The 17,018-nt window shown below is 39.0% G+C and overlaps 4 protein-coding genes across 5 annotated transcripts; 2 read left to right on the forward strand and 2 right to left on the reverse strand.

Annotated features, from left to right (window-relative positions):
* Positions 1 to 1,059: 1,059 nt before the first annotated feature.
* LOC103928464 (probable ubiquitin-conjugating enzyme E2 18) lies at positions 1,060 to 3,445 on the reverse strand. The gene is made up of 6 exons (XM_009337513.2): positions 3,287 to 3,445; positions 3,098 to 3,201; positions 2,894 to 2,996; positions 2,609 to 2,672; positions 1,337 to 1,425; positions 1,060 to 1,248 (listed from the first exon to the last, which is right to left on the reverse strand). The coding sequence occupies exons 1-6, from the start codon at positions 3,314 to 3,316 to the stop codon at positions 1,153 to 1,155; spliced, it is 486 nt and encodes a 161-aa protein (XP_009335788.1). The 5' UTR covers positions 3,317 to 3,445; the 3' UTR covers positions 1,060 to 1,152.
* Positions 3,446 to 5,966: 2,521 nt separating this feature from the next.
* Positions 5,967 to 9,584, forward strand: LOC103928474 (BEL1-like homeodomain protein 3). The gene is made up of 5 exons (XM_009337522.3): positions 5,967 to 6,563; positions 6,873 to 7,870; positions 7,976 to 8,352; positions 8,456 to 8,516; positions 8,791 to 9,584. Exons 2-5 carry the CDS (start codon positions 7,016 to 7,018, stop codon positions 9,253 to 9,255), a joined length of 1,758 nt encoding a protein of 585 aa, XP_009335797.2. The 5' UTR covers positions 5,967 to 6,563; positions 6,873 to 7,015; the 3' UTR covers positions 9,256 to 9,584.
* Positions 9,585 to 11,039: 1,455 nt separating this feature from the next.
* LOC103928514 (BEL1-like homeodomain protein 11) lies at positions 11,040 to 14,245 on the forward strand. Its single transcript, XM_009337563.3, has 4 exons — positions 11,040 to 12,771; positions 12,943 to 13,322; positions 13,402 to 13,462; positions 13,552 to 14,245. Exons 1-4 carry the CDS (start codon positions 12,049 to 12,051, stop codon positions 13,705 to 13,707), a joined length of 1,320 nt encoding a protein of 439 aa, XP_009335838.1. The 5' UTR covers positions 11,040 to 12,048; the 3' UTR covers positions 13,708 to 14,245.
* LOC103928494 lies at positions 13,892 to 16,952 on the reverse strand. Of its 2 annotated transcripts, none has more exons than XM_048577778.1 (10): positions 16,353 to 16,952; positions 16,074 to 16,232; positions 15,884 to 15,961; positions 15,441 to 15,536; positions 15,150 to 15,242; positions 14,925 to 15,068; positions 14,678 to 14,785; positions 14,506 to 14,602; positions 14,316 to 14,384; positions 13,892 to 14,243 (listed from the first exon to the last, which is right to left on the reverse strand). In XM_048577778.1, the coding sequence occupies exons 1-9, from the start codon at positions 16,707 to 16,709 to the stop codon at positions 14,350 to 14,352; spliced, it is 1,167 nt and encodes a 388-aa protein (XP_048433735.1). In that variant the 5' UTR covers positions 16,710 to 16,952; the 3' UTR covers positions 13,892 to 14,243; positions 14,316 to 14,349. The 2 variants fall into 2 exon arrangements, with proteins under 2 accessions (XP_048433735.1, XP_009335818.2); XM_009337543.3 differs by having other exon boundaries at positions 14,506 to 14,557; positions 16,353 to 16,947.
* Positions 16,953 to 17,018: the final 66 nt, after the last annotated feature.

Genomic DNA, 17,018 nt, shown 5'->3' on the forward strand with positions numbered 1-17,018 from the left:
AAAAGTTGATGATTGTATTATTTTATGTCTAATTAACATGCTTATTTCTTATTGGTGATACATGACATACCCCGAATCGAGTTATGTTGACCGACACCTCGGAAGATGATGAAGCCATAAAAGTTTGGTGATGTGGAAAATGTGAATAAATTTAAACCTAAACCTTTATTTTTGCCCACTCAAACTTTCTCTTTTTTGCTCCTCCTGGACTTAGTTAGCTGAATCTTCTGTGGCGAACAAGGGATCACTAGCAATTATGAGATCCACCCAAGTAAATGTAAGAGTTTGTTTCTTGTTGTGTAATAATTATCTTATCTAGGTTTGACTGTTATACTTATGTTGCATTGTTATCTATACTCTGACTATTTGTGTAATATGGGTTCTTCCCACTAGTGCGCATTCTCTTTATTAGCTTAAATAAATTATAGCTTCGGAATTAGTTGATAAACTATCCTTTCCGTTGAAATTTCTTGTTCTAATTGATAGAGCAAACTGAGTAGCAAGTCGAAAACGTAAAAGGCTATCTAAGTTGCAAGGAACTTGTAACTCATTTGCTGATCAAGAGGAGTCCAATATCCCCACCCCGATATCAGTTGTATCCAAAAACAGTTAAATCCGTGCAATTAGGCGGCAAATCAATCTATTAGGTTTTTAATGAGTACCCATTTAGTTTAACATCACTTTATACTATTATCACTACTACCAATCTCACATTTATAGTGATATCAAATTAAATGGATCTTAACGAGTGTCCATTAACAACCATTATTAGTTGATTTACCACCTCCGGAAGCAATTGCCGCCACCCCGCTATCAGTTGTATGAAAAAACAGTTAACTCGAGACTGCTTTTAGAATAGCCAAAAGCGCTTCTAACCGAAACGACACACGTCTCATCGATCAACCAACGAGCTTACTGTTTGTAAAAGCAAGGATGCAGACATGATATCTGACCGTATTCACAGTTGTTGCAGCTACGCAATCTGATTCACATCCACCTCACTCGACTCGACACATGCATTCCAACTTCCAAGCAATGGCAACCAAATATGTTGCGGGGTGGGGGGACATGTCCGTTAACATTGATTAAATAGTTGATTCCAAATCAATCTTTTTTTATACATAATTAATTAATATTCGTTAGGTCATTACATTACACTTTGTCATCATGGAACCACCATCTCGTCTCCTTGGGAGATCTGCCGTTCCTGCAGTTCTTCACGTATCGATCGTTATCCGCTGGGCGTTGCTGCACAAATGAGGGTCGTGTTATAACGAAGTCACGTAGGGTGAAGTGGAATAATCCAAAGCTATAAATTCATCAAACTGAACCATACCTTCACCGTGGAACTCGATAACATGGAGAGAATGCTGATACAGATGGAACTAACCGTCATGGCTGGGGACCATGAATCATATAGAATATCTGCAAATCAAAACAAAAACCGTTAACTGGAAAATCAATTGGCTGTTGCTCATTATCAGGTACATGACAGCTATCTATTCCATTGCACAAGCGAGAATATGTAAACGACAACAATAAATTAAACATAACATGATCAAACAGCTCGGGCTACCTTAGGCACACAATCCATAGGGAATCAAGGATAACAAAAAGAAGATGATAGTTTCCCCTTTATTGTTATCATTTCTGGCAACAAAAATAAGATATCTTGTGCTTGAAAGACGAAAGTTTGCAACTTTAAAAGCTCAAAAGAGCAACAACAAGTATAGATGCAAACGTAAGGGATACCGAATGACTCCCAGCACCTAGAAGTTCTATCCAATGACCTCATGCAGCTGATTATGGACGCAAACGTAAGGGACACTGTGAGCTTGGGTGTACCTCATGCAGCCATGCCTCTGGAACTTAAATTTGATCTTCAACTAAGAGCTATTGTCAAAGTTTCTTAGGTATCCCTGGTCCCTTCTTTTTAAATTCACTACATGGCTATAACACTCAATGAGATTTAATAATAAAAGCTATCGGCCTGATTTTCAGAGTTCACAACTAAACCTGATCGTATGCTGGGCACCACACTAACTTCTAGTTTATTTTCTTGTCAATCTTCATATCAAGCCAATTCAGAATATCACAAAATCCAACTAGACATGTCCCGCGATCATATGTACTCGCTACAGTAAGCACCGGAGGGTTGTATTTGCTTGACATGAGACATTAGATTTCTACCACAGAACGATAAAATGAAACATTCTAAATTGCTAGTGCTAAGATCCAAACATTAGGTAACGTTTTCGTCAAGCTTAGTTGCAAATAATAGAAGGATATTCTCCAAGGCAAGGTTAAACTCTAATGGTCAGCAAATTCAATAGAATCCAATTAAACTTATTATAAGGTTGCCTAACTTGCAAGCAAATATTGCGATGTAACAGTTGAACAACTTAACAACTAGTCATCATTTTGATAGAATGAAACTAACGATCGCATACAATGACTCGAATAATATAATAGCCATCTAATTTTTGATCTTCCATATGAAGAAAGCAGGAATTCACGCCAAGACATTAGTTCCATACTAACCCAATTACTGAAAACAACTAAAGATAGCGGAAAATACTAAAACAAAGTTAAAAGACAAGATCGGTACCTAAACAGATATGGCCATTGCTGTAAATGTGAGGATGCAGAGGAGCCGGAGGTACAAAAATCACCTGAATACATCAGTAATTTAAGCGAAAACTTCAAATTACTTATCGTTCTGTTTTCGTCAAGTTTTCGAAACCCTAACAACTACAACTCTAGAACCAAACAGTAGGTTTGATTACTTAAATGGTTTGAACCCAATAATCAATTCTTAGGTTTCGAAACAATTTTCTCGGCAACCAAACAGAATCAAGAGGAAACCAAAAGTTAAATTCAGAATCTTATGGACCTGTGGTGCTTCCATGGGATAATGCTCGGGGAAATCGACTTGGAGCTGATAAATTTCGTTAGCGTATAGAGTTCCCGGGGCTCCGGTGACTTCGATGACCCATCTTCACACCAAAATTCAAAGAAATTAACATTTATCACAAAATTAATCGCAAACAAAAGAGATATTAAAATTAAATTAAATATAAAGAAATTGGATTGGAACCTCTGAAGATTATCGGTGACTTTGTGCTTGAAACCTGCCGGAGGATTCACCTGCCACTCCACCAGCTCTTTCTGCAGCCGATTGCAGGCGATCTTGCTCAAAGCCTACGCACCCAAAAAATTCCATTAAAAACGATTAAAAAAAAAAAGGAAAAACAATTTAAAATTGTATATACAGAGAGAAGTAAACCTTGCGTGAAGTGGCGGAGGAGCTCGTCATCGCTTCCTAAGCAATTGAGAGAGAGAAAGAGGCGGACGGCAGCGACGGCGGATTCGAGTGCTCCTTCCTACTCTCCTTCCTCGGCTATCTTTTACTCTCAATTTTCTCTGAAATTTCCAGAAATTATTTTAATTTTCTAGACAATAGAAAATAAATAAAAAAATATACATTTTAGCAAAAAGGTATCCACGCGCGTGATAGTAATCGGCAATCTCATCAGAAATATCTCCGGGGGCCCCACTGCCGCACTAGAAGCTTTTGGAGGTTTCCTGATTTGCCACGTTGATAATATTTGATCACGGAATCCGCGTGTTCGTTCGCTCCTTTTTTGTTTTTTTTTAAGTATTGGTGCAGGTCGTTGCCGTCGTTTTTTATTTTTAATTACTACGAACAAAAAATTATTCTCCTACCAAAAAAATAATAATGTCAATTTGGAAAAAGTCACACCAAATTGAACACGGGGGTCGTCTAATTAATCTTATAAATTTACAATTAGTAGCTTAATTAGTTTGTTGTTTTAAGAAATATAATGATTGGTTTTGCAACGTTTGGATTTGAACAATTGGGTCATTAATCTAAATTATATATAATTAGGTAGATTTGGTGGAGTAATATAGTTGGATTATATATCTGGTGCAAACTGTTTGGCAATTGAGGAAATTGGCAATTTAAAAGGTTTTAACATGAACTTGTGAATTTGTGAGAATTTTTTATTTTACACGTTTAAGTTTTTATTGGTGTGTCATATTAGCAAATCTATAAATTATACGTTATAGGATTCTAGTGTCAAGGTCAAAACCTTTTGTTTGAATAGAAACATTCGATTTCAACCAAGTTCTGTCAGCAATTAATTTCGTTAAGTACTTAATAGGCATATCAAACGTCCCCTGTCAAACCATGTCAATATATGTCGAGCGTTGCCTATCGGAGAATGATAAGTCTCATACCACTAAAAACCCTTTTAAGAAGAATTTTTTTTTTTCGCGTTCTGTATGTTTTCAGAGTTAGTGTTTAATTAAATTCGTCATCGGTTGGTGATCATATATCTTTCCTAGAGTTGAATTTATTCAAACTTTTTTATTAGTAAAGTTTACTTAAATCTTAGAAGGCATTTTATGAACGAATTAATTGCTCAACTCAGTTCAAATTGATTTTCTCATTTCTTAAATATAAGGCCCAAAATTTCTTAAAAAAGAAGAAGAAAAAGGTCCCAAATTTCTGTTAATTATGGCATTTGTAATGTTAAATGATGATGGATCTTCATACCAAAAAAGGAAAGTTATTGCTGGACCTTATCATCTAATTTAAGCTTTTTTATTACAAAAATCATAAATGGTTACCAAAACAAGTAAAAGCTAAAACTGTAATTTCATAAGCGCGTAATGGCGGGACCACAATTCAGCGTTAACGGACCGTAATGCCGTCGTTACTCGTTAGCGTGTACCAAAACGCACCGTATGGCCCCCCGACAAGACAACCAAGCTACCGACCACGAGCCTACAGGGGTTCGAGTAAACTACACACGTGAGTTCGCCACTCCCACGTTTTCCACCTACAAACTTTTATTATCCGAATTTAAAAAATGAATGGGGAAATATTGCATAATACCCCCTATATTCTATATTTTCATGCAAATAACATCTACTCTAAAATATATTCACAATTAACCACTTGTACTTCATGCTTTTTGACAATTTGGCACCTTCGTCTGGTATTCATATTTTTATCAAATAATGATCATGTCACGTTCAAGAGAGTCCTTTTTCAAAAACATCCACGACATTTATCATGCGTGTAAAGGTATGAGAATTACTAAGGCTATCTTCAAGGGAGTTCAAAAACTCGAAAGTTAAAATCTTGCCCCTACACTTTCTCTAATACATGAATTTTAGGGGGCTAAAAAGTTCGATTTTAATGTTAAGGGTAGGTGTTGGAGTCTAGGATTGATCGATATGTGAAGAGTGTGAAGCAAACCTCCCGTATGTCAAAAAAAGACGTAAACATAAAAAGTCACATGGTTGGAGTTGAAAGATAAAAAAGGGCCACAACCAGCCTTGAGTTGGATCATTACATCATCGACTCACTACTCGTATTGATATTGTTTGTGACTTGGATTTAACTACCTGTATGTACAACATGTGTGATCTTTTATTATTAAAAAAAAAACACCTCTATACAGTTACTAGTATAACCATCTCATTATTTACTCAAGCGTTATGAGTTCGAAACTTCGCCTTCCTAAGTTTATGTAACAATTTTAAACTCTCATTATTCTCATAATGATATTTAAATTATATATCGTATTTTGTTTCGACAAGTTTCCGACATCAAATACACTAGATTGTTACACAACCTAAGTTTAGGTGATTAATGTAAAATAAAAAAATATATATACTCAGGTGAAAATTTCACAAAAAAAAAAAAAAAAAAAAAAAGTCCTATGCTTGCAATTTTAAAAAAGTGAATAAAGAAAATTCAAGAGAGAATAGAATCGACTCACTTAACTCACCAAACGGTGGTTACCAGTTAACCATTAGCGTAACAACGTTTGATTGAATCCTCTTAAGCAAACCACCACCAGCCGCCACCCCTCACCCAGTCACCACCACCCACATTCCACTCCACCACCCACATTCCACTCCCCAACTCTCTCTCTCTCCCCCCTTTCTCTCTCTACTCTGTCTTCTTCAAGAACTTTCTTCCTCTGTTTTTTTTTTTCCTGTGCTAGCGTATACATATTGCCAAACCAATATTTCCATTTAAAAAAAAAAATACTGTTACAAAATTTTCAAATTTCCCATTTATAAATTATGTGACGTGTTATGTAAAAATACGTTACTTATTAATTTAATTATCAACAATTACAAGAACACTTACGAACGCTCTCTCTCGTTTAAGAAGGAATATAGTAATGGTTAAAATTAATGGTTTTTCTGTCGTAACACCAAAAAACAGAGTATTTGAATTTTTAAATTCGTTCGGGGAATAAAAAACTCGAGTTGGTGTTGATATTCAATTGGGCATTAATAAAATATATTTAAACTGGGTCGAAGTAGGTGCCGTTGTTCCAATCATAAGGAGGTTGTTCTTGTTCGGGAATTCTCATTTCTCTCTCTCGGGATTCGTGTCTGTCTCCGATTCTGGAAAGCCGAAGAAGATAGCTACAGTTTTCTTGTTCTTGTTGTTCTCCTTCTTCCACTCCTTCAACTCCAAGTCTTAAAAGTTTCTGCATTTTTTTTTCCTTCAGGTATTTCGATTTTTCACCTCCCCTGCTGCTTCAGTTCTTAACTTTTTCTCTGTTTTCCATTTTTTGATTAATTATGCTGATTATGTTAGTATTTTGGTTATGAAATCAGTATTAATATTGATTATTAGCACTAATCTCCACTGGTTTAGTTCACCTTGGATTATTTCAAATTTGGGTTAGCAGTTTTTGCTTGTCTTCTAGTTTGATAACCCTGTCTGCATATCTTCTGAATTAGGTTTTTGCTTTTGGTAATTTTGGTGGGTTTTTACGTTTGGTAAATTTGATGAATTTCATTTTTTTTTTTTGTAGGAATCAGTAATTTGATTAAATGGGTATCGCCAATTCGATTGGTTATCGTTTAATTTGTGAGAAAGATCGGTAATTTGGATTGGATCCCCGAATTTTACTCAAAGATTTGGAGACAGAGGAAGAAGATACTAGGCTATTGAGCTATGGCTACCTATTTCCAGAATTTGGGTAACCAGAACTTACTGAACCCTTATCAAGGGGACCCCGAACCGCCCGGAAACATGATGATGTATCTGAATCAGGCTTCTTATGCCGCCGGATCCTACTCCGAGGTCTTGTCTGGCGGCAATTTGCCCCCTCAGAAGTATCCTGACTCTGAGGGGGTTAGGAATGAAATGATGTTTATTCCGCCAACGAGTGATCAAGTCAGGGATTGTGACATTGGCGGCGATTCCTTGATTGGGAAACATGGTATTCAGGATCATGGATTGTCTCTCAGCCTTTCCACCCAAATTCCGCAAACAGTATCTCTGCCGTTGTTTCAGTACCAGTATCCGAATTCAAGTCTGTCTTCGGTTTTGAGCAATGCTCCAGTGCTAGGGAAGGGTGACGAGTACAATCAAAGCGAGGAGTTTAGAAACTTCGAAAGCTTGGCATCGGGGTTATATGGAGGTGGCCATGAGGCTGTCAAGACACAGGCTTTCTACAATCCTTTGTGTTCGTCGGGATCCAAAGAAATGCACTCTGAAGCATACTTGGACGAATCATTAGTTTCTGCAAACACTATGTTAAGCTCCAAGTACCTCAAGGCAGCACAACAGTTGCTTGATGAAGTGGTAAATGTCCGAAAGGCTCTGAAGCAGTCTCGATTGAACAAGAACCAGAGCTTTAAGCGGAGTGGAATAGACGGTACCAAAGAGACTGATGGGAGTGATCAACATTTACGGAGATCATCAGATCCTAGCAAATCAAGCGCTGTCTCTTCTATCGAGTTATCACCATCAGAACGGCAGGATTTGCAGAACAAGAAGACTAAACTTTTGTCCATGTTGAATGAGGTAAATAACCACAATTCGTAAGAATTTTTTGTTTCATGTTGGGTCTTTAAATCCTGTTTATGTTACTTATTTTGCAAGGTCATTAAGTGATATGCCGTATTGCAGGTAGATCAAAGATACAAACAATATTACCATCAAATGCAAGCCGTGGTGTCATATTTTGACAAGGTGGCAGGGAACGGGGCTGCTGGACCATACACTGCCCTTGCTCTCCAAGCAATTTCACGTCACTTTCGCAGTTTGCGTGACGCAATCAAGGGCCAAATTCAAGTGACGAGGAAAAGCCTGGGAGAGCAAGATAATTCATCTGATGGTCAAGGATCAGTAATACCCCGCCTCCGCTATGTGGACCAACAGCTCAGACAGCAGAGGGCATTTCAGCAACTTGGTGGATTGCAGCATGCTTGGAGGCCTCAGAGAGGACTCCCGGAAAGCTCTGTTACAATCCTTCGTGCCTGGCTGTTCGAACATTTCCTTCTTCCGTATGTACTTGAGCACCTTTTTCGCCTTAATTGAAAATGATACATGGCAATCTCTTAAGAACTTTGGTCACTGATTCTTTTGTGGTTTTTGGTGTCCCTCCAGTTACCCGAAGGATTCAGAAAAGATTATGCTTGCAAGGCAGACTGGATTAACCAGAAACCAGGTAAGATGACTTCTAGGTTTCTTCCTATGGGATCACTATTTATTTTTTACGTTATGGTTTCTTAAATGTGCACGGTTTTGAATTGGGATTCAACTATCAGTCGGTTGAAAATGTGAACTTTAATCCTTGCTCTTTCCTTTTCAATGCCATCAAAATGTTTGACTCAATGTTGTAATTTCTTCGTATCACTTGAATATCATAGCTTACCTTGAAACATTTCATCACACCCTTGTTTTGTTTGCATAGTGTCATAACTAGCATTGTCCGTTATCAGGTTGCCAACTGGTTTATCAATGCAAGGGTACGCCTTTGGAAACCCATGATTGAGGATATATACAAAGAAGAATTCGGTGATCTGGACATGGATTCGAAATCTTCACCTGAAAACGCACTCAAGGAAGAAGCAAGAGTTGATTTCTCAGCATCTGAGGACAGGAAAGAGGAGTTGCACGAAAGCCTGATATCCGCAACTGCTGATAGTATTGAACCAGGGAAATTGCATGACTCGAAGTTGGGTCACAATTCCACATATGACATGCCAAGGTTGGATCATTTCACAGTTGGCAGCGATGTGTCACTTGCGTTGGAGTTACGGCATGGCGAAGAACACAATGCCTTTCCTCCATCTACCGGATCCCATGTAAGAGCTAATGATGCGGTAACTTCTTTGGATTGCCACTATGAGGATCCGGAGCAACAACATTTAATACAGGTTTGGCAATACCCACCCGTTACTTGATTTTGTAGTCCGAGAGGATTATCGCCTCCAAATATTGGGCGGTAAGCGGCCTCAGGCAATGATCGTCGAGAAACAGAATACTTGTTTCGCTGCTCTAGCAAGTGGGTGTAGATGTAGATGTGTGTATGATACTGGTACCAACGTGTAATATAACAGAGCTTGGTGGAAGAAGAAGAAGCCTTAGGCATATTCGTAAACTAGTTTTGTAAAGATATAAGGTGAAGGAATATCTTGTGCATTCATTGAATAAGGAACTTGGAAACTGTACAAGTGCGACCTCAAAATGTGTAATCTCATCTGGAAATAAGTCTGATACAAGAATTGCCTGATTTTTGTTTACAATTTTGGTTTGCATTATTTGGAAATTTACATGAAATCGAGGGTAATAAGAAGTAATTGTTTTTATTCTCATGTGACATGTCGGGAGAAAGATGTACCCCTTTATGAGATGAAAATATGATGTACTAAGCTTTGGATCACGTGTTTGTGCAACTACAACTACAAAATTGCAACTCTTTGTAGTTTTATATCACCCATGTCTATCCCTAAGAGGAATGTTGCACGCGTTCGGTTGTACACAAGAATGTCTTCTTAACGAGGGTCGTGAAATCTGTTGTGTACTCTCAGTATATGTTTCTCTCAATACGTAATAATTTAAAAGAGAGTAAGATATAAAAAGATTTATGCAATTACATGCGAGTCTCCTTCTTTTACGAAATTTCGTAAAATCAAATGTATTTTTTTATGTCAATTGATGTCAGGACAGAAACAAATACAACGAGGTATACACACGATTGCATGTTAGTCTGTCTCATGGGACTATGCAGAAGCATGCATATCCAAGCATCGATTTTTCTGATGGATTTGGAAGGAGATCGGATAGGAGGGCTGATATCCCAAAGAAATATGATCACGGGAACAATTTTTTCTGGCGGAAGACTGTTGGCATTTGAAATTTACTGGGAGGGGTGTACAGGTTTTGCAGATAAGGCAGAGACACCTTTAATCTATAGGGTGGTGGGGCCTAGAGTTTAGGGGGAGGGGGGGGGTCCTATTACTTTTACAAGGAACAAAGTTGGAAAGAAGAAGAGAGTGACAAGTGGAGGAGGCCAAAGGAACAAAGATGGCAATCATTACTAAAGCATCCGATCAGACCACCTAAAAATAGTAACACACACTCAGAAAAACTAGAATTAGTCTCATCAGCACACCTACCTCACCCTCAATTAATAATGCCTACCCCCCCTTCTCTCTCTCTCTCTCTCTCTAGAAAACCTTGTGTAGCAAGGGCAGGTCATGCCAACTTATCTGTATTTTAATTTCATTTGACTTCATGTTGATTAGATTAGACGAGAAAGTTAACCTTTATTAGTTAGTTTTACGTAAGTTTTGCTAATCTTTCTATAGGAGCATCCAAATCACTTCATGTGAAGATAATCTATCAAAAACCATGAGACTCGATGCATTTTGACTCCTATCACCACAAGTTTCTTATCATGTTTAATGGGAGTTCTGTTTTAATTAGTCAATTCTGCATAAGTTTTGCTATTCTTAACACAATGAAAAGCTTATTTACAACAAAAATGCTACTAACTAGAATGAGACTTTATGATTAGTTTTGTTATCGTTGCAATGATATATAGAATTCCGCTTAATATAAGCAAAAGAACCCTTCTTTATTATCTATGCATTGATTTGAAAGATTGTGAAATCAGTGTCATTTCAACGTCTCTCTCTCTATGTAATATGTATGAAGCAAGAATACGACGCTTAACAGGAAAAAGTAGATATTCCATGTGTTTAGAGGCTCAGAAGCTGACAATCCTAGAACTGGGAGTGTGCAAAAGACACCCCACTTTTTCTCACCTCCTCTCCTCGCCTCTCCCTCCTTTTATTACAGTCCTCCACTGCATACCCAGCACTGTATATGAACAGAACAATTTAACATGCTGATCTAGCTGAGAGCAGCTCTTGTCCTTCTGGCTTTCACAGGGGAGAGAAAGTGAGGAGAGAGAAAGAGACAAAGACATACACTGTTTAGAGAGAGAAATGAAGGAGAGTAGATTTGAGGCTCCCAAGGAAATGTGAGTGCAGACACTAAAGCTGGAGGCTTTGATGCTTTTTGGTTGTTGATTTTTTATAAGTCAGGGAAATTGGGACCATCTTCTTTTCTCTTGTCATTTTCTCTGTTTTTACTTGCCCAATTAACCTGCCTTCTTTAAGGATCTAGCACAAGTCTATGTTTCTAGCTTTCTGCTGCTGCTGCTTACATTTAGATTAGGCCTGTTGTCTCTTGACACACACACAGAGACACACAGAGGGAGAGAGAGAGAGAGAGAGAGAGAGAGAGAGAGAGAGAGAATCATTTCTTCATTAGAACCCAAATCACAGATTGGTTCTTGCTATTTGTTTTGCTTTCTGTCTGTCTTCTGTATTGATCATGAATTAAAACTTCAAAGGGTCATAATTTCTCTGCTCTCACAGCTCAAATTCTCAGATTTACATTCACCAAATTGGGGTTTTCTTCCTTTTGTCAAAAGTGCTTTTCTTTTAAGCCTTTTTATAACAACAAATTCACCAAAGATTTTGAGATGGCCTTCTACCTAATGCGCCAAGTACTATTTATTTCTGGGCTGATCAATCTATGCTTGCATTGCTTTCTTCCTTGACATTCACATCTCTCTCTCTCTCTCTCTCTCTCTCTCTCTCTCTCTCTCTCTAGATCATGAATTAAAACTTTCAATTGGGTTTTCTCCCCTTTGAAAGTTTTGAGCTTTCAACTTCTGGTTTGCAATGGTGTCACAAGACTCACCCCCAAATCCCTCCTCAAGCATTTTCCACCAGTTCATAATCTCAGACTCCATTTCTGCTCAAAACCATCATCTCGAAAGCCAGCACCTTGACGCTTATCCGCCTGCGTTTCAAACTAGTACCACATTTCCACAAGCTCTCGGAGTTCTCCCCAGCATTCACTCCCTTGGCGAAAGAATGTCCCGATCAGTAGGACTTGTTCAAGCTCCTACCGGCGCAGCAATGGAGAACCAAGTGCAGCGGCTTTCGCTCTCCCTCGGTTCCCATCTGCTTGTTCCTTCTGGCCAGTACCGGCACCACAACTTCCACACTGGGGAGGAATCCGGGGAGGCTTGCAACCAGGGAGTTGAGCACGTAGGCGACGAGTACTGCTTCATGGAAGGCACGCTTGCTTCGCATTCAAGTGCGCTGAATCGATCTTGCTCCACTTCTTATGGAGCAGAATCTCTAGCTGCTGTCATTGCGAATTCGAAATATCTTAAACCAGCTCAGTCCCTCTTGGAAGAGATTGTTAATGTTGGCGGACAATTGGTTGACATTAGCAATGAGAAACATGTGGGGAAATTGTATGGAGAAGGGCGGCGAGGCGGTATGGGGCTCTCCTCTGAATTGAGAGCAGAGCTTTCTTGCAATGGTGGGCTCATGAATGCCGACAAACACGAAATGCAGGCTAGGCTTGCAAACCTTATCACATTGTTGGAACAGGTACAATCTTGATGCTTAGTATAAGTTTTTGAAAAGACGATATTCCAAACTAGTGTAATTTACGGAAATGGGGATTTTGACCTTAGGTGTAAGAGGTTAGACACACTGCCTAGCATTTTGATCTCATCGAACATTTGTGCTCGGAGAATTAATTTGTTTAATGTTTTCAAGGTTGAGGACAGATGTGAGAAGTACTACCATCAAATGGAACAAGTGATGTCATCATTTGAGATGGTGGTAGGGGAAGGGGCAGCCAAGTCCTACACAGCTCTGGCTCTCAAGGCCATGTCCAGGCATTTTTGCAGCTTGAGAGATGGCATAGTTTCTCATATCTATGCCGAGAAGCGAAAGCTGCTGCAAGATGTTCCGAAAATCAGTGGCGGGTTATCGCAACTGAACTTGTTTGACAGAGAGTGCAGGCACAAGAGAATGTCCCTTCAACAGCTCGGCATTTTTCAGAGCCAGCGCCAAGCTTTCAGACCGATTCGTGGATTGCCAGAGACCTCTGTTGCGATTCTTCGCACTTGGCTTTTCGAACACTTCCTCCACCCGTAAACAATCCAAAAACTAATCAACCCTTCATTGGAATTAATCCGAATTATTGTAATTAACTTGGTTTTGATCGTGCAGTTACCCCAATGACAACGAAAAGCTGCTGTTGGCATCACAAACAGGGCTGTCCAAGAACCAAGTAAGTTCCAACAACTTGGTTATGTCCTAATAAGTTTCATATGAAACTTTGGTCGGATTTTGTGATGATCAATGTTATATCTGTTTCAGGTCTCGAATTGGTTCATAAATGCGCGCGTCCGGCTGTGGAAACCTATGATTGAAGAGATGTACAAGGAAGAGCTTGGGGAGTCTTCAGAGGACTCTAACTCTTTAGCCGGCGGTTCCCTGACCGGTGAAGGCAACACGGATCCGACAGAGAATTAATGGGGTAGAAATCTGATATGTTTGATGGTAAAAATTACCAGTAGAAGTTTAATGACTGAAGTTGTAATGATTTTCAATTTCTCAAGTCTAACCATATGCAACTGTTGATTTTGGTTTTGTGAGAGTAACTGGAAATCAGGTCTTAAAATTTCTCTTTGCAATGGTGAAAGCAGAAATTTTGATATTCGAAAACTCACCTTTGATTCTGGAACATATAGCGTCGAGAAATACAGAAACCTGGAAAGAAAATTCAGGCAAACAAAGCAATTCAATATTAATGCTAGTAAGAAATTTTCATATTCTGCTCGCATCTCCTCCCTCGGCTGTGGTTTGTCAAACTGAATCTCCGTCCTTTGTATTGCGTGTTATTTGATCCGAGGCTTGAATTTCAGAAATAATCCGTCTCCAAAATTGCATGTAAACAGAAGCTTCAGTTTTGCGGCCGAAATCATGCTTTACATTGTAAATTGTTACACAGAGCTGGAAGCCTGAACACCCTTGTCTCATCAGGGTCTAATCTTCGAAAAATAGGTCACCTGCATCAAGGTTGAACTTTAATCCAAAGAGCAAAGAAATTTTCATGATATCTTATAAGTTTTGATACAAACCTAAAACATAACCAGCAGTAGACTATTGTATAAACTACTTCCCGCACTCCTCCTCCTGGACTTGACCATCTGCAAAAGCAAACGTGAAGACATAAAATAGCAAACATGAAGACATAAAAAAAATTAGCTCAATTGACCATACGCATAATCCACAGAAAGCATAAATGAAAAAACAGATCTAAAGTCTCACCAGCAAGAGTGATTGCCAAGTTTGCTTGAACATCCGCCTCAGTGTTTCTTTCCTTTGAAGGTATACACGAACATGTTAGAACATCATAAGCCGCCAGCTGACGTGGTATTAGTATACAAACCCACAAAAGTATCATATATCACAATAGACAGATAGAGTTGGCTTGGCTCACCCTTAGGACATGGCTGATTTTGAAGGAGAGAAATTTATCCTTCAGTTTCTTCACCTCTTCGTACAAATCAGACAAGTTCTGGTTTTTCACCTTCCATAAACCCTGAATCTGTCCAGTTATCATTCTCAGTTAACACAGAACAAGGAATAAAAGGAAAAGGAAAACCGCAAAACTGCTGAAGTATCAAACAAACAGAGATAACGTAAACCACCTTAAGCAGGAGAATGTAAACACAATACTAACCAACCTGCATACACACGAGTTTGGAGTCGCCTTGGATAGTAATCCTTGTAAAACCTTTTTTAAGAGCACATTTTAACCCTAAAATAACAGCTCGGTACTCGGCAACATTATTGGTTACAACACCCAGACCTTCACGTATTTTACAGATCTACATGAGGAAAAGCATGGTTAGAGTCTTCAAAAGACGAATATTTATAAGAAAAGATAATCCTAAAAGTAAAATGTATACCAATCTTCCATCTTCTGCTCGCAGCACAGCTCCGGCACCAGCTATTCCAGGGTTTCCTTTTGATGCACCATCAAAATGAAGAGTACATGCACCCTACCAATTCGAAAAAGCATTATGACAATTAACACACAGAAATTTAAGAAAATGGTTAACTGAGAACTCCACATTTGGTCAAGGTTATTCATTAACAAGAAAGTAAAATAAATTCAGCCAGCGTCTTCTGCCATATACTGCTGCATCTGCTTCATAATGTGATATAATGAAAACAAAGAAAGACAAAAGGCAACTTACACTGTCCAAAGGGGGTAATTCAGCCAGAGCAGATTCATCTATCTTGGCAAGCTTTCTAGACGGATCATCTGATATGGAAGTTGAACCATTTCTTTCCTACAAAGCATTGAACAAAGGTGTAAACTAAAAACAGCCAAAACAAAGTTAATCTAAAATAGGACCTCCAGGGCAAAGACAATAATCGACCTACAACAGTTTGCTTAACAATTGAATAGGGATTGTAGGGTTGTAAACAATATATTCATATATAATAGAGACACAACATATACATGGCAGAAAAATGTGCACGAAACTATTAAAATTCTATCTTTATCACAGATATAAATAAACACTGATAAAGTTTGTGACGAAAGCTTGCTATATACAAAGAAACTCTAATACAGAACCTCAAAGGTAACCAGAGTTCTTTATTGCTCAAAGATTGCTGTGATTCCAAAATTTACCACATTTTCCGTTCCAGACACTTGACGGGGTCTCTTTTTCGATTCATCCATAACAGATGTTCCACCTTCTGTTGGACCCTAGAATGTAACACAACATAAAATCGTAATCACGAAAGAGCACAACTTTACAACGAGAAAGAACAAGAAACAAAATTGAACTAGCCGAAAAGCGAAAAACTTTAAATCTTACTTGAAGTGGGCAAAGCACAAGCTTGCCAAAAAGATCATCTTTCAAATCTGCAGCTCTTACAGTGTAAAGGGCATTCCTAAGTCCACGGGAAGCAAGATATTCTTGAGTGCTCTTAGGCATTGAGTCCCCTTTGTAAACACTAACAGGAGGATCACATATCTAATCAAATAAAAAAAGAACGGCGAATTAACACTCTTTATTTTGTTTTAAACTCAATGCAATCACATTTAACGAATTAAGCAAAAAAAAAAAGGGAAATTAAATTAAATTAAATTTTACCGAAGAACCCAGCTGAGCCTGACAATCACTGAAACTACGATAAACGCCGACGACATCTCCTTTCCGTACTACATAGAATCCCTCCTTTTCCGGTTCCATAACCGGTTCGGAATCGGCCTTCCTCCGCCGAGACCGGGACGGCGTCGTTTTACTTCCGCCGCTGCTTCGAGCCGACGAGTACGGCTGAATACGAAATGTCGTTAGCGCTGATTCTATGCTGATCGGCTTAATCCCGGCGTAAAGGTCGAGTCTTCTCTTCCAGGAAGAAGGTCCGCAGAGAGAGCTCGTTCCTACGGCACGACCTGTCGCTCGGAAAATGGCCGCTGCGTACGACGAGACCTGCGACACGCAGTTCATCACACGGCGTTGCACGACGGGGCTTCTGGAAGAAAACGGCTGGAAATGCGGAGGTCTTCAGCCTCGGTCTTCACATCGCAGGGAAAGGAGAACGAGCGAAAGTAGTGTGGGCTTTTGGGTGGGTTTTCCGGCGGGCTAAACCCTTGCGGTACAATCTGGGGCAGGCCTGTGCAACGACGTTACGACGTCGTCTCTGTTTGGAAAGAGAGATTAAAAACTTTTCAATTGGCCACATGAAATTTTACTACAATTACAGTTTACCACCTCAAAGGAGATTTCATCACGAACTTAACAAAAAACAACGTCCCT

This window comes from the organism of the source record quoted next, unplaced genomic scaffold (assembly GCF_019419815.1).
Source record: "Pyrus x bretschneideri cultivar Hongxiangsu unplaced genomic scaffold, Pyrus_bretschneideri_v1 Contig1, whole genome shotgun sequence".
Taxonomy (NCBI): Eukaryota; Viridiplantae; Streptophyta; class Magnoliopsida; order Rosales; family Rosaceae; genus Pyrus; species Pyrus x bretschneideri.

Coding starts and splice junctions, on each gene's coding strand:
- LOC103928464 (XM_009337513.2), bottom strand. CDS start 3,316: ATGACGAGCTCCTCCGCCACTTCACGCAAG. Junction 2,673..2,893: donor ATCCCATGGAAGCACCACAG/GTCCATAAGATT, acceptor TGATGTATTCAG/GTGATTTTTGTACCTCCGGC. Junction 1,426..2,608: donor CAATGGCCATATCTGTTTAG/GTACCGATCTTG, acceptor TTTGATTTGCAG/ATATTCTATATGATTCATGG.
- LOC103928474 (XM_009337522.3), top strand. CDS start 7,016: ATGGCTACCTATTTCCAGAATTTGGGTAACCAGAACTTACTGAACCCT. Junction 7,871..7,975: donor TTTTGTCCATGTTGAATGAG/GTAAATAACCAC, acceptor GCCGTATTGCAG/GTAGATCAAAGATACAAACA. Junction 8,353..8,455: donor TTCGAACATTTCCTTCTTCC/GTATGTACTTGA, acceptor GTGTCCCTCCAG/TTACCCGAAGGATTCAGAAA.
- LOC103928514 (XM_009337563.3), top strand. CDS start 12,049: ATGGTGTCACAAGACTCACCCCCAAATCCCTCCTCAAGCATTTTCCAC. Junction 13,323..13,401: donor TTCGAACACTTCCTCCACCC/GTAAACAATCCA, acceptor TTGATCGTGCAG/TTACCCCAATGACAACGAAA. Junction 13,463..13,551: donor CAGGGCTGTCCAAGAACCAA/GTAAGTTCCAAC, acceptor TATCTGTTTCAG/GTCTCGAATTGGTTCATAAA.
- LOC103928494 (XM_048577778.1), bottom strand. CDS start 16,709: ATGAACTGCGTGTCGCAGGTCTCGTCGTACGCAGCGGCCATTTTCCGA. Junction 16,233..16,352: donor AGGCTCAGCTGGGTTCTTCG/GTAAAATTTAAT, acceptor TTATTTGATTAG/ATATGTGATCCTCCTGTTAG. Junction 15,069..15,149: donor GAGCAGAAGATGGAAGATTG/GTATACATTTTA, acceptor TTCCTCATGTAG/ATCTGTAAAATACGTGAAGG.